Raw genomic sequence first — 16715 nt, 5'->3', positions numbered from 1 at the left:
TTGCAATTTACTTACCTTATGAAAAATATCATGCTGTATGTTGATATTAAGTGTGTCCTAGAACTGTACTCTATGCCATAGATATGCTTTGAAAAGATTTATTTTTGCTTTGCATTGTTTCAAATAGTAGTTAAACCAAAAAATTATAGCCAAGTAATGTTTCTATTTCTCAAAAAATTATGACCTCTAACTTTTTAAATACTATACAAAGTTAACATTAGATTGGGCCTTGTGACAGCACACAATCTTACATCATTTTCACACGCTACCAAAGCATAACTTGTTTCTTTCATAATACAGCTTTTTATTCTCTACTACGTTGTAGTGAAATCATTTCTGTTTGCCGTGGAACCGCTCCATCAGGTGACACAAAATAATCTCTAAAACTATCCCGTACCACCTTTGCATTTCCACTGTAGTTATTTGATCCAACACGTCCAACAGCTTAAAGCCCTGTATCAGTTTGCACCACAGATGGCCACAGAGCAACTCTCAGTCTATTATGAACGTCTTGATCAATGAATATAGGAGGGTAGTATCGACTAGCTCCATCACTATAACGATCTTTCATTAGATAGTTGTGCAATGCTACACAAGCTTTTCTTATGAATTCCACTGTTGACACTTTGGCAACAATGGAACGACGGAACATACGAAACCTTGCAGCCATAATGCCAAATGCATTTTCAATTGTACTTCTTGCCCGGCTTATTCTGTAATTCGCAACGCAACTATTTCACTCACAGTAGCGGATCCAGCTTCATGTATGAACTTAGGCACCATGTTGCACCGTCAGCGCGACTTTTCTAGGGGGGTCGGAGGGCATGTTCACTCCGAGAATATTTTAAGATTGAATTGCAAAAAACGTTATATCCTGCGTTTTTGCAGTTGGTTTTCTAAGATATTTATTAATAGAATGAGTAACATTCTTGCTCACAAATCATCGATTTTTGACCGTTTCGCTCAATATCAGAGCTCATCGGCATGCCGAGGAAACTCCCAGAAAAATATGCTTTAAGGGCTTCCGACATGGACGGCTTTAAGCCGTTTAGTACAAACTTAGCCTAAAATAATTCTTTACACTTCATCAACTTTTATATGTAATTTCATTTTATAATGGTGTAGTCATATCTATGTGCCGACTATTATGCAAACCATTTTTTATCAATTTATCAAATGAACTTGTCGATAAAAAAGCAGAAAAAATGTTTGTAGATGTCGATCGCCCAGGTTAGTAAAGTCCTGAGAACGATTGTATGTATTTATATTGACTGAGGTTAGCGGAAGTCATCTTTACAGTCAAAAGTTTAAAAAAGGCATAAAAAACTTTCACTCCGAACTAGAAAGCTAGTTCAATTCTTCTTTTGTCTTTTGCAAAAAAGATCTATAATCTTTTGTATATCTGGATTAATGTCTTGATGAATATACAATAAAGCAAAATCATTTAACCTTTCAGCAGCCATAGTATTTCTCGTATAGTTCTTTAATCTCCGCAAAACATTGAAAGACCTCTCACTCTCAGAAGAAGTGACTGGAATAGTACCTAAGATCTTTAACAATATTTTTATATACTCAAAACCTGGGAAATTTAAAGAACTTCAAAGTAGATGAGACATTTTTAGGAAGACAAGTTGAAGAAGATGATTCCGAATATATCTACCAGAGAACGAGTTCACCATTTAAAGCCATTGGATTTGGAAGATCACCCAGGAACAAAGAAGAAAATGAATAAAATTTTTTCTTCCAAGAAACACTGCAAGAAAGTCACAAAAGTAACTACGATGGAATTAGAAACAAGCCATAATATATGCTAGTTGCAGATGAATCAATCCTTTTTTCTAACTCAGAACACAAGTGATTAACTAAGGAAATGGTAATTGTTTTCTTAAAGTAATCAGATACAGATTCTGGCGGAACATTACTTCTAATTGTCTGACGACTACAAGTTCTAGGTTTTTTCTCTTCAACACCCACCTTTTCTGCCATCGTTAATGCAATACTGTACCAGTTAGAATGATAAACTTCGACTTTTTTTCTTAAGGTGCTCGATGATTTTTTAATGCCTCAATCAAGTTCAAACCGTCAGCAATATCATTATTAGAAGACTGAAGTAACTGAGTAACTGGACGATGAAGATGAAATATACATCTAGTTATTAGGAGTGCTGCAATAAAATCAAAAGATGTAAGAGAGAGGAAGACTTACGGTCTCGCGATTACACCTGCCTTCAACGTTGAAACTCTAAGGAAAACACAATAGCAACATGCAGTTCTTCAAAAGTGTCTAAGCTAGTAATACGTTCAACCCATCTTGTCTTACAAGCACTTTTCAATCTCTTTTTTGCAGAATCTGGACAGTGTTCTCCAATGCATTTCTCCAAAATTAGCAGTCTGCCCTGGGAAGAGTTGAAAAAGTTAGCAACTTCCTTCACATGTTCCAAAAAATTTCTTACGTATTGAACAGCACAAGTCCCTCAAATACTAAGATTTAATCTGTGACTGAGACAATATGTGTAAATGGCTTTCTCATTCAAATTCTTAATCCTTGCAGCAAGACCATTAATGCATGCAGCAACAGCACCCGCGCCATCATACCCCTGCCCACGACAGTCCTGAATGTATAAATTCAACTCTTCGTATAAAACATTTCAAAATCACAGATGCAAGGTCTTTCCCAGACATACCCTGACTACGATGAATGAAACGAAAAAATTATTCCTTTATGTTGAACTCCTCGTCTACAAAGCGCAAAATCAAAGACATCTATTCTTTATTAGAAATATCACGTGTTTCGTCTGCAGTAAATACATAAAACTTCATCTTTTTTACTACAACTAGAAGCTGCTCAGTGATGAATTGACCACAACACCTAATTAACTCATTCTGAGTACATTTAGAGATATAGGAGGTATTTTATCATGATTCTTAAGATGGGTTTCCAAAATAGTGTCCCCTGCACGAACACAGAAGTTTAATAATTCATTAAAAGTACCAACATGCTTCTTAAAATATTCACCAATTTCAGGATGATACTGAGAATAATTCCCAAGGACCTATAAGTGGTAACTGAAGGCGAACTGCAAGAATGATGGCATCAACTACTGAAACTAATTTTTTCCTATTCTCTGAAATCTTTTTCTTTAAGTTACTGTCAATCATGACGTGTTTATTGACTGGCTTTTACCTGAACTCTGATCCAAGATGTCCTTAAGAAGAGCAGAAGTGTGAACATGAAGACCTGATGATGTACTTATATGCCTTTTGATTGCACTTTTAGCATCAGGCTAATGTGTTAATGGCTCAGAAGGAAAATTTTGATTCGACTGTTTTTGGAGGGAAACCTATCACCAAACAAAACACATGGTAAGCAAAAACTATTATTTAGACTTGGAGAATACAAAATCCAAAGATAACCCTTCAGCCCATCATGTCGAAAGAACCTACTGCGACTATTTACTTCAACAGTTTTAGGAAATTAATACGATTCATAAGGTACGAATAAATTCTTCCCAAGTTTTTCAATTTCATGAATTTCCATACCTCTCACCTTTTCTCTATAAAAAACAACATCATATAGATTTCTATGCAAAAAAGCATTTTCAGTTTATTATCTGTTTATTGAAAGGTAGAAGATGAAATAGAAGACAAAGCATCACAAGGACCTCGTTTGACGGAACATTTCGTTAATTTTGGTGCTACCCCTTGCAATAATTTCTCTAGTTTAGAGGGCGACACTCAGAATAATTCATGATCAAACAATTTCATTTCTTGCTGCAAACAATGAAATTCCACTCTACTTTTCCTTTCTTCATATATATTTCGCATCACCTAGCTCTGTTTATCAGTCCTTGTAACCTTCATTGAATTGCCCAAATCAGGGTCATGAAAATAACTTAAATTAAATCAATTTTAATAACAGTTGTAATATGTTTTATGGACCAAAAATTTCGTACATTTGGGCTGTTCCGGGACGGGGCGGGTGGCTGAATGGTTAATTGCGTGAGTTGCAAGCCAGACGGCGCGGGTTCAATCCCGGCTCGTTGCACATCTGGCAATGTGTCTGTAAACCTAGCCCGGGTTGACCAAAGCCATGTGAGGGAAATTTGGTAGAGGAAACTATGTCCTCGGATGGACATATCAGCGTTGTAGTTGCGTGAAAGGTACGAGTGATTGTAGTCTGGTCAGCTGCCTTCACTATAATTTAAGTAACCAGGATGTTCCACTTCGTGGAACCCTCATATGTCGAAATCGACGGAGTCCATTATTATATATTTCGCATCCAGAATCTCTTTCTGCATTTTCTTTGGTTCTTTCTCCTTCGTAAAAGTAGCAACAGAAGAACCTGTCTCTTGTTTAGAGCGGCCATATTTTTTTCACTTTGCCCATAAGTTTTTTTGCAAGCCTCCACTATTCTCCCAACATTTTCACAAAAACAGTAGAACCAGAAAACAAGTGAAAAGTTAACAGACGCAATTTTCGCTCGAAAAAATTTTTCACGTGAAGATTTTCCGCACAAAACATCCAAGTGGAAATCCGCCTTTATAGGTGATTTTTTCATGGGAAAGAAAACACGGATTGAACTCATTTTCCAAATTTGAATTTGTTACATGCCATACTTTCAAATCGAGCAATAAAAATTTTCATGTCATAGGCACTTTATTTGTTTTTGCACAGACTTGCTGGAAATTCTGCCCTGTGTTTTATTCTAAATAAAAAAAAATTGGCCGGATGTGCACTTTAACGTATCCGTTTTCCAAAGTAAAAATTACTACACTTAAATATGGTTATTATAATGTACAAATAAACTTTGTGTTTGTATGACAACGGAGCTATTAAATCAGGAATTGTTTTTGAATTACAAATGAGTTAGTTGCAAAATTGTTTTTCACCAAATGGAGGCAGGTTTTCAAGACTTTTATTTCACGCTAAAACAGCATTGTCAAGACATAAATAGTTACGGTTTATATCACAAAGCGAGTCTCTATGTATAGTAAAAACATATACTGTACATATACAAAGTAAAATGTCAAATAATTCTATAAATTCAATTAGGGAGATTGTGAATAAATTATTTAATCCAATTTCTTTCTTTAAGTTGCCATTGCAAGTGACACTCAAAAGACGCAACTTGTTACTCCTGTTATGCAAACATTTTTGAGTTCACTGATCGTGAGAGCCATAGAAATGAAATACAGACTTGAATACGGGTATGAAAATTTATTTCGAGGCGTGAATTATATTTATGGCGTGACATAAGTTACTTGCTATTCTCACCTAGCTCTGTTTATCAGACAAAGTCTGTGATGAAAATTCTTATTTTTCAGCTTTTCCTTTTATGGTATAGTATTAAAATGAGCAACATCAGAATTTCTCATGATCTTTAAAATCTTTATATTTATTTGACCTTTATCATTGTTTACATGAGATGGATTTAACTCCTGACTCTTTGTCATGTGTTTAATATTGCACCATTTGATGAATTCTTCATTTCATTTACCAAAATATTCGAGAAACATATAGAACTGAAATTCGTCAATTTTAATACTTCTTATTCGTCATTTTGGAAGCCAAATTTCAAGAATTAAAAAAGCGTCTGTCTGAATTGGTCCGAATTTGTTTATGTAAGCGAAAGCACGTGCCGTTCAAACGTTTAACTTATGACTGACATGAAATGCAATGCAACCCTTCAAAAGTTGGCGTAAAAATCTCTAACTGATCTGTGTTATCTTGTTGATGTAAATCAGGGTATGTATTTTCTAAAAAGTCTTCTTTGTTTTCAGTCTCAATTTTAATTCTTTTTATTCGTTAGCAATTCACCTCCTTTATGTTTATTCGTCATTGAAACAAGAACTTCGGACGATCAATAATTTATAATATGCCTGCATTCCTAAATGCATGTTCTTTTTCATCAGTTTATTTTAAAACAATTGTTCCAAAGTCAAAGTCAAGTAGGATGAATATGTTTAAAACAAACATTAAGAAGTTTTGATATTTAGAAAATATATAGAGTCATGAATTATAGTATGCTATTGGCTTTGTTAACTTTTCATCAAATTGAGCTGAAATGCATTGTGGCTACAAAAATAGTCCTTGTAACCTTCATTGAATTGCCCAAATCAGGGTCATGAAAATAACTTAAATTAAATCAATTTTAATAACAGTTGTAATATGTTTTATGGACCAAAAATTTCGTACATTTGGGCTGTTCCGTAATGAGGATAGCAAAAATTTTGGCATAATTTTAACAAGCATAATTTTGGCTTTTTATATAAAAAGAGAATGGCTAGCATAATTTTTCTTCCTTGTTGCACTCTATTTTGCTGTGTAATTTTATTTGTATTTATCATATGAGAAACAGTATTACCTCGGGAAAGGTTGCTTAACCATACAGTGCTTAGTAAAAAGTGCGAATCTCTTCTCCCTAACTTGATAAAGTCAAAACTATTTTACCTTCCCACTCATCCTCCAGTTTTGTGGCAGCGTAGAGATACGACCATTTTGTCAAAGCTAAACAAAGCTGAACTGCTAAAGAATCTAACTTGCATTTCAAAGCCTAGGTCATATAGCAATACTCGCTAGCTTGTGGTTAAAAAGGAAGGCTTGTCAAGAGTAAGCTGCTTATGCAATTCGAATGAAACTCCGGGAAATTTAAGTTTCACTTTACAATACGCTGAGAATTAGTCTGAATTAATTAAGTTTGAGCTTGATATATTAATCCATTTGGGTGGGCATTTTCATCAGTATGTGTATGTTGGCAGCATTTAAGGCTACAAATTTAATATGCCCCATCAGCACGCTTTTGCTAAAACCAAGTTGGAAAAATGGGGAGTCCTGTAAGCCTTCCTCTTCTTTGAGCACAATGTTATTATGAATAAATCTGCCGCTGATGATGCTGCAATGCTGTGAGAGGAAGAAAATTGGAGTAGTGGTATGATCACTAAAAAAAGTTATTCCTCTATCTGTAAAAAAGTGCCTGGGCATACATTATCAGGCTACGCCTTAAAAGTCAAAAAATATAGAAATAAAGGCCCATTCACACGACAGATTTGTCGGATCCGAATGAGCAAGCTCTATTTCCATCCGATTTTTTAAATAGACAGATCCGACTATCGTAAGCTCGCTTTATATGTGTTCACACAACCCTATTATTGAGATCCAAAAAAAAACGTATCCGACAAATCTAATAATTTGAATGAACTTTAAGAGTTAGTGTTTAGTAAATAGTACGCTGTTGATATGGAAATTATAGAAAAGAAATTAGGACATAATGTGTTCTTCGTCGAGTTCTTTGGAAGATTTGATAGCAGGAGATAGTCGACAAAACTGACGAAGTCGTTGAAAATATGGAAGAGTCCTTGTCAACAGTCATTGAACAGTTAAAGTTGCGCAAACGAGTAGCAAAGACCAGATGTCCAAGTTGTATACGAAACATACGCGATTGATGGCGAACGAGAAAAGTGTGCTTGAAGATTTGCTTCAAGAACTTGATCCCTATGAATTAAAACAGCAAGACGTGTGTGATATTGTCAAAGAGTTAATTACAGCTTATAAGAACGTCGTTGATGAAAGAAATGTTGCGAAAACTGAGGATGAACTAAAGGTTGTAATGAAAGAAACAAATCGCGACGTTGATACAGAAGTCATATGTATAAGAACTGATTTGTAAATCGCAGAGCCCAACTGCAGTTGATATAAAAGAACTGTGGGCATCAAACGTTGGAATTAATGAGTCACATTGGATAGTATTCAAGCGCTCGATAAGCGATAGTGAATGACGCACGGGGAAGAGAGTTCTGATCCAATTCGCAGTGCGGTACGAAATTTAGAACAAAATTTTAGAGCGTTTGCAAGTGCCCAAGTTTGATAGCAATAAATCAAAGTTTGTAAGTTTTTGGGCAGCCTATATTGAGCAATCGTCGACGAAAAAGAACCTTATTAAAACACAAGATGCTAAGATTAAAAGCTTGTCTTGAGGGTAGTGCAGCTGAAGCGATCACCAAATTGGGATGTTCGAAAGTTTGGAAATAGTCGGCGTCAAATGCAAGCGCAATTAGAAAGCCTTCGAAATACTAAACCATTTTAAGATGATGACATTTAAGACGTTGAGAAGTTTACGAACAATTAAGCTCATTCAATAGTTACGCTGAAAGATGAAAAACAATGCAACGAATTTCTACCGACCAGTCTCTCTATGATTCCAATCTTTCCTCACTACTCGTCTCCACCAACCAGCAGATAAATCTAGACAACATCGATCAATGAATTTTCTCAATCAATAACTGATATAACATGCCATTTGGTTTCAGAGACAAAGTCCCTGATTCATGCAATGGAAACGAAAGAAGGGACAGAAGAAAAGGAAGAGAAGCTTGTTTCAGGTAACCTTCTGTTACAACATTATTTTGATCAAGCACACTCAAACTCAGGAAATATGATCTATGCCGGAGTATTCAAGAATGCCAGTAAAATGTCATGATGCTTGAATAGGATAACTGTTGGCATTGTTATGGCAACCATGTCTCATTTTCTTTTAAACTTTTATTGTCTAGTTTACCGTACCTTTTTTTCGGCTCGCTGATATTTTCTGATTTATTGTGTGACGATTGTCATTCATCAAAGGAACATTATGTTTTAGAACGAAGGAATTCTATAAATAATTTTTTGAGATATATGAAAATTTTGGCTACATGAAAACTTATTTGTAGATTATGTTGTATTTTGCGTATGTTATAAATTTTGTTGTAATAAACATCCATATAAATTTTTAACAAAATTCACAGAAGGAAAAACGAAAAAACTATCAATAAAGTCAGCGCGGTCAGAAGTTTATGTAAAAATAATATCGATTCGACTTAGCACAATATGGCATGTAAATTGTCACCAGTCCCCTATGTATGGTTTTTACTTCATTTTCCGGTGTGCCGAGCAGACAAGACAACAACGAAAACTCGTATAGCATTTGATGCTACTGCTAAGCATGATGGGGTATCCTTGAATGATATGATCTTACCTGGGCTGAAGCAGGAAAGCCATATTTTTAATGTATTACTTCAAATCCGTCGATTTTCTATAGCCATAGTCGGTGACATTTGAGAAACATATTTGCAAAGTCAAATTCCAACAGAACATTGTTAGTACTACATTGTTCGTATTGCTTTTGTGGAGAAATCTGACGCCTAATCATCGTCCCGAAGTTTATGAATTCGAAAGAGTAATTTTTGGAGAGACTTCAGCTCCGTTTCGTGCACAATACGTAATTGAAGAGCATGCTCTTGAGCAAAATATCCTCTTGCAGAAAAAACCATTGAAAATGGAGGATTCTCTAGATTCGACTAGAACTGATGAAAAAGCAATCTAACTGTATGTGCAGATGAACGAATTGTTGAGTTAAGCTGGTATAGAACCGCGAAAATGGGAGTCAAATTCCCAACCTTTTGTGGATGCTTCGAAGGTTGCCTATGGAGCGGTGAGTTTTTAAGAATCGAGAAGCCAAATTGACAGATTAAGACCAATGTAATAGCGTCAAAGACAGGGGTGGTACCTTTAAAGCCAGTGAGTATTTCATTACTTGAGTTGTTAGCAGCAGTGTTGCGATTGCGGTTGATAATAGCGATAGCAAGAGCGGTGAACCTCTCCATTTCCCGTCGCATTTTTAGTGCGATAATATACGTACTTATTTGGATTCGTGGCTGTGGCCGTAAGTTTATCTGCTTCTTTAGCCAATAGAGTAGGTTTAATACAAAATTATAATCATCCAGAGCAATGGCAGTACTTTGGTTAGAAAGACAACACTGCTGACCTTTGCACTCGTAGGAGTAACGTAGCACAGTGAATTTTGGTGGCAAGGCCCTCGTTTCTTACGGAAAAGCGAGTCGGAATGCTAGCTGCAGAAAGTCTTAGTTGGTGAAGGAGTGAATCGCAAGGTGTCCTCACTGACATGCCTTCTGCAGCCCGCAATCACTTCAAGTTGCAAGGCATGGCGATTGAACCCAGAAAGATGGTCTATTTGGGGTAAACTTACGCATGTCTTATCTTATCTTTGGTCTTGAGATTTGTGAACAGTTGTCAAACTTTATTGTCTACGATTGAGTATATGGGTCTTTGAAACCAGAAGAAATCAAATATACACAACTTTCGTTAATTCGATTTGCTCAACAAAAAATTTACAAGGCGTATGCAGATATTCAAGAAGGGAAAACGATTTCAGCAGGTCGTAATTTATTAAGATGGTATTCTCCGATGTGATGGTCGGTTATGTAATGCAGAATTTGTGTCATTGAAATTCTTTTTCCAATTATATTACCACGACACAATCGGGGGACTAAGTTTATCATTAAGCATTACCATGAGATAGGGCAACATATCTTAGGTATTAATTATATACAAGCAAACCTTAGCAAAGTTTACTGGGTTGAAGCAGCTTGGGCAGAGATACGATCATGGTAGAAAGAATTTAACGAATGTAAAAGAAGAAAAGCGAAAGCATCAAGTCAAATTATGTCACCACTCCTATTAAACCGGCTTCAGTTCCCTTTGAAAGCGTATTCTTGGATCTCAATTGACTTCGGGGGTCTTTTATTACAGTTCAAGGTAGAGAGCAGAGCAGACAAAAGAGGTAGATCAGCTTGTTTACCTGTTTCTTATGTCGTGCTATTCATTTAGAGATGGCATATGGCCTTGATACAGATAGCTTTCTATGATGTTTTATGAGAATGGTTAGCCAAAGAGGCTATCCTTTGGAAATAGTAACCGATCGTGGGACCAATTTCATCGGTGCCGCAAGAGGTAAAAGAGTTAGCAAATAAGTTAAATATTGAAAAATTACAACAGAGTACTGTTGATAACGGAATGAAATGGAAGTTTCATGAAATGGAAGAGTGAAATGGAAATCAACCATTAGAACTGCATTCTGGCGAAGTACATGTATAAAAATGATAAAAGCTGCTAAGAAAGCAATTTATGCGATTTAATACATGCTGATGCTAAAGATAAGGAAATTTCAACTATATTTGTTGGTGTTGAAGTTACACTCAAGACCTCGATCTTACCAACCAGACAGCCGATCCAAAAGATGTTATGCCGCTTACTCCAAATCACTTCCTGCATGAGCATGTGAGTGGAAAATCTGCTCCTGACAGGATTGACCATTTAGAATTCAATATATGAGAACGTTGGCAAAGGGTTCAGGAACGTATTGGTCACTTTTGGAAACGATGAATGAGAGAATGATTACTAAATTAAATGAATATATGATCTTCGCACTTTGCTGGACAATTTAAGCAATCGTCTCAGGACCTGAAAAAATCAGGTGACTCAACGGGATCCCGTGCGAAGATCATATATTCATTTAATTTCAAACACCGCACTGCATAAAACATTCAGAATGATTACTATCGATTAATATTAGCAAGAAATGGTGGCAACCACAAAGCGATGTACAAGTTGGAGGCTTGGTTCTCGCGATTTCGGCTGAAAAGAATCGTGGTCATTGGGGGTTGAGTAAAACATGCATTCCCTAGAAAATATGGGCATGTCCGTGAGGTAAAGGTTCAGATAGGGCAAGATTAGACAGTTGTTAGACCAGTGGCAAAGTTTGCACCGGTTGAAGTATAAGACTTTGTCAGACGATGCAGTCAAAGGACGAGGGAGAATGTGTTAAACGATGCAAAATAGACATTAAAAAACAATCAAAATTTTGTAGGATTAGTGCAAATATATATGGTTATGGAATTTATAAGATTATTATCATAGTTTAGTATAAATATAAAAACAAAAATAGCAAAAAATGTGCATATATTATCAGGCTGCCTCCTAAAAGCCAAAAAATATGGAGATAAGAGTCAGTCTCTGGTACGCTGTCAATAGGGAAATTATAGAAAATAAAAAATATATAAGAAATTAGGACATAACGTGTTTTTCTTCGAGTTCTTCGGAACATTTACCTTAGTCAATAAAATGTAGTTCGTGGACACAAATAGAAATGTTGAAGTCATTTGTATTAATGTACAGGGAATACAAATAATTTATGAAATATGGTGGCAGGAGTAAGAACAAAAACTTAAATCTAGTGGAAAAGCTTTAAGAATGGCACATATCATTTAGTTAAAATGGTCACAGCAGACCTCTGATAAAAACACGAAGAAAGTCCGAGGCAGCAGCTTGTGTTGCTTCAGATGAGCGAAAGCAGAAGATATGTTATCAAACGTGAAAGACTTGTCATTAAAATGAGAAGATAGTGGAATATTAAATTGACAACATATAATTTAATTACCATATCACTTTTAAACAACTATTATTTTTTAACTTAGCATAACATTTTTTTAACTGTTCTTAGGGTATTGACCTATTGATAAATGAATTTTGCATGTCTTAATAATCGAAATATATATATTAAAGCCCAGCATATAACGCGTAAAACAGGCATAAAGAAAGACGTATTAGTTAGATAATGGGCTTTAATATTTATATTTCAATTACGATTCCCGCATGGTTCATCAATTGCAATTTCTTTAACAATAATTAATTCAGGTAATTCCTGATAAAATTTACATTAAATATGTATTTTGACAAGCATCATTTCTTTTGTCAAATTTCTAAAACGATTATGATGTTTTTAATTAATTCAGACAATCACAAGCCATGTTTTAACATATATAAATTAAACGAAATTTGGCCTCTCATGGTCTCTTGTTGGCATCGCAATGAAACAAAATTGCCCTTCTTTGCCTTTTATGTAATTGGTAACTCAAATAATTCATCGTGGATAATATATTACTCGCTTGAAATAAAAATGCTTATTTCATAACACGTTTGTTACGCTATTATTCAATTGCTGAACAATACATAAAATAGCATTTACGGAAATTCAGTTTTACTATTTCACTGGGATAGTTTTTCTTAAATTATCCTTTGGACCATCACTAATGTTTGTTGTGAATTTGACTCTTGCCACCAAAACAAACCCAACCCAATGCACAACTCAATATATCTTTGAAAGCCAGTTGATGAAGCCTTAGTTCTAAAACTTCCAAAATAATTCCTCAATCGTAAAGTAATGCTTCATTTTTTAGGCTGTTGCAGTGTCCAAGTGGTTATGATTTTCATTTTCTATTTGATTACAATAGACAAAAGAATAACAATCCAAAGATAGTTATTCATAATATCATCTATGTATTTGTTTTAACACATAGATAGTTTGTTTTGAACTGCAAAAACAATTGATATTGTGTTAACTGTGCACAGTTTTCATAGAAAAACCAAAATGTCATATCTTTACAGATGGAACTTGACGGCAGTACATTTTTTATCATAAACAAGAAGTATTATCATGCTAAACTGGCAATGTGGGGAAATAAAAGTAGACAAATGATCACATACGAACAGAAAGTATTTCCAGATCAGTTGTGGCAACTGAAAGAAGACAAACATTATCCTGGATTTTATAACATCTTTAATTTGAAATATGAAGGATACAGAGTCGCAAAGTGGGGATCTGGAGACAGAGATGTTGGGTCGTTCAATGGTCAATATTTAAACGATCAGCTGTGGAAATTCTATCATGTCGCTGGTAGGTTGTATGGTATGATTCTGCTTTTAAAATTGTTTTTTTAAATACAAAAGCTTTACATTCGCAAATTGAGTTACAAGCCGTGATTTTTCATTAATTCCGCAACTTAATCAAACATGCTAACATCTGTATAGTGCCTTGCATTATTTTAAACCAAAATTTGACCAACAAAATATTATCTAACGAGCATCAATTTTTTTCCAAATTTGGGTTTTTTGAGGGTAATTAGTGCTCGTTTCTAAGAATATTGACGTCTTTGGTTGTATGAATTAGACATGCAAAACTTTAATATATTAAGAACGAAAAGAGATATGAACAAGCTGTTTTAAAATGTCAACTATTATTTTAAGTTTTTTTCACTGAAATGATAACCTAAAGAGCAAAATTTTCGTTTTACAGGTACATTTTTAAATTATAAAATACAAGCAATTTATGAATATTCAATATAATTTCTGTAAAACAAAAGTGTGATTTTGTTAAGTTGTAAAATTTCAAAAATATCTTTTTAAGATGATTTCTACCGAATAATTAACTTCACGTATGAAAAAGCAAAACTGGCAAAATGGGGGAAAGGAGACAATGATTGGGGTACTTATGATGGAGAAATTAACGAGGATCAGTCATGGAAACTTGTACCGAGATTCAAAGCAGATGTCTGCCATGTGGTACTCTGGAGTTGTGACAACAGAGAAGGGTCAGTACCATTCTCTGAAGAAATTTCTGTAACGACCGGAATAAAACTTACTTCGACAGAATCGATTTCATTCACTGTTGGTTTGGAAACATCGTTAAAGTCATCAGTGTCAGTAACTGGAGTGAGTGAAGACATTGAGTCAAAGCTTAGCCTTCAGATAGACAGTTCGTTATCGCAAACAGAAGAAAAAAATTGGAGCCGTACGTCTAAGATAACGTTTACAGCTCCAATAGGAAAAAATTATCGCGTGAAACAACTCTCGTGTGAGTTTGTCAGTCCTCTTTCATCCGATAACTGCGTTCTCACCTGTCATTATGTCGTCGAAGAAAGTAACCATGACTTTAATGAGGATTGACCTGACATGTTTACAAATACTTACAATAGCAATTAAAAGTTTAATAATTAATCATTGATGATACATAAAAGTTTAACTTTAACCGTTGAGTTTGAACAATTAGGATTTCCAATGAAAAATTATGTTAAACGTTCTCAAATCTTACAACGAAGCTTGTACATTTAATTTTTTCGTACCTTTTTCAATATTTTAACATAACATTCGTAATAATGATGATACAAAAGAAAGGGAATGCTTAACAAACAGTTTTGATTTACCTAACATCATGAAAATAAAAAAGTAACTAGTTCTGCACTAGTTCTTCCGGCGTTCTCCTACCCGCACGCAAATAGAATATTTTTTTCAGTTTTTGTGTAATTTTTCTTTTTGAAAAGTTAAAACTATCTTTGGTGAGCATGGACCATGTTACCTTGCGAGAAAGTACAATTATATGTCATGAAGAAGTCAAGAAGTAGTCCCAACAGGAAATAGTTCTTCAAAAAGACGTAAATATGTTTACATAATTTCAATAAAAAAATGAACTTGCCAATGGAAACAGAGCGTGCGATCCTGAAGTTTTTGTTTGAATGTAAACCATGAAAAAAGGCGTAGTAAGAACAAATATTAGGAGTGCTCATGTTCATAAATACATAACATGCAGTATTAGCCTCCTTTGAAACTCATTGTTCTCAACGGATTATCCATGCATATATGAATATCAGCCTCCTTCATTGACGAAGAAATTTCCATCTACAGCATTACTGATTTATCATCAGAAATCGTCTATTGCAAGGACATGATGGTCTCTGCTTAACAAAAATGATTTTTAACACTCCGAAAAAAAATTAAGAACTCTTTTTCTGACAAAATATAAAATTCAAACTCAAAAATAACAAGTTTAGACTCAAATTAAAAAGATCGAACGCAAGATAACGTGAGCCTCCTTGGCTTCCACAAATTGTAAAGAATTGAAAATGAACGTATTTACTATCGACTTAGATGTTCAGTACTACGACTACCCAGACTATACGGACAACCAAAATTTCGCAAACCACAAACACCCATGCGACCAATTGTATCAATCTGTGGTTCGATACTTACTAACTCTCACAGTATTTAAGTGGCATACTGCAACCACTTACAAGCAAATCAAAACACAAGCTTCAATCCACTGAAACCTTCATTAAAAAAGGTAGCATTATACAAATACCCGAAACCTCCATTAAAAAACAGTTTCCACGGACGTTTCATCGGTAAGCTCTTTAACGTTCACATGAATAGCACTAACAAAGTTCATTTTTGGGAGGGCAAAAGGGCAATTACTTAATTATGTTTCTGATATTAATTACTTTATATGCACACAAATTTACTTAGAATAATTGTAATGAGAGAGGTTGTCCCCACACCGCCCTACAACGGTGTTTATGCATATAGTGCACTTTTTTCTACATTTGTACTTGATAAACGGTAAAAACAGCTACGATTTTTTTACTTTTGTCAAGATTCCCTGCTGATCTCGAAAGAAGAATGGTATGGATTAGAAATATACACAGAGAACGTTGGACACCTAGTGCGACAAGCAAGCTGTGTTCCGATCACTTTCTGGAAAGCTGTTTTTACAAATCTGGAAAAGTTGTTAAGTTGCAAAAAGATTCTGTTCCAGCTCATTTTAAACTCTTTCCACAACATATGAAAAACGTGCATAACAATTAAAGAAATATTTAGGATAATAGTTTTTGAAAACAAAGATTGGAAAAAATGGCCTTTTAAAAGTTTATTACATTGCATAACTATATACATGTAATTGTTCACACTAAGTTGCACACCGTAGCTAAAATTAGTTCTGCCTGCTGCACGATATGCATGCATCGTACATCAACACGATAAAACCAATTAAGATCAGTCCGACTGTCTGCAAGATGAAAAATTTTCCATCGTATTCAGAAAACATTTAAATCTGTTAGACCGCCACGACAAGAAAGCGACCGCTAATTAAGACTGTCGAGAGTGATGATGACGATCCTCCTGAGAAGAAGACAATGCTTGAAGACCATGAAATAGAGGAAATGAAGAATATTCATCAGCAAAAAGTTTCAAAACTTAAAAAGAAACTTAAGTCGA

At 34.8% G+C, this 16715-nt stretch overlaps 1 protein-coding gene across 1 annotated transcript; it reads left to right on the top strand.

Moving 5' to 3' along the window:
* Nucleotides 1–5496: 5496 nt before the first annotated feature.
* LOC124448373 lies at nucleotides 5497–14780 on the top strand. The gene is made up of 3 exons (XM_046999382.1): nucleotides 5497–5744; nucleotides 13278–13566; nucleotides 14077–14780. The coding sequence occupies exons 2-3, from the start codon at nucleotides 13278–13280 to the stop codon at nucleotides 14613–14615; spliced, it is 828 nt and encodes a 275-aa protein (XP_046855338.1). The 5' UTR covers nucleotides 5497–5744; the 3' UTR covers nucleotides 14616–14780.
* Nucleotides 14781–16715: the final 1935 nt, after the last annotated feature.

Source organism: Xenia sp. Carnegie-2017, unplaced genomic scaffold (assembly GCF_021976095.1).
Source record: "Xenia sp. Carnegie-2017 unplaced genomic scaffold, XeniaSp_v1 HiC_scaffold_23, whole genome shotgun sequence".
Taxonomy (NCBI): Eukaryota; Metazoa; Cnidaria; class Anthozoa; order Malacalcyonacea; family Xeniidae; genus Xenia; species Xenia sp. Carnegie-2017.
Note: the sequence above shows the minus strand (reverse complement) of the source record. Positions and strands in the feature narration are given on the sequence as shown.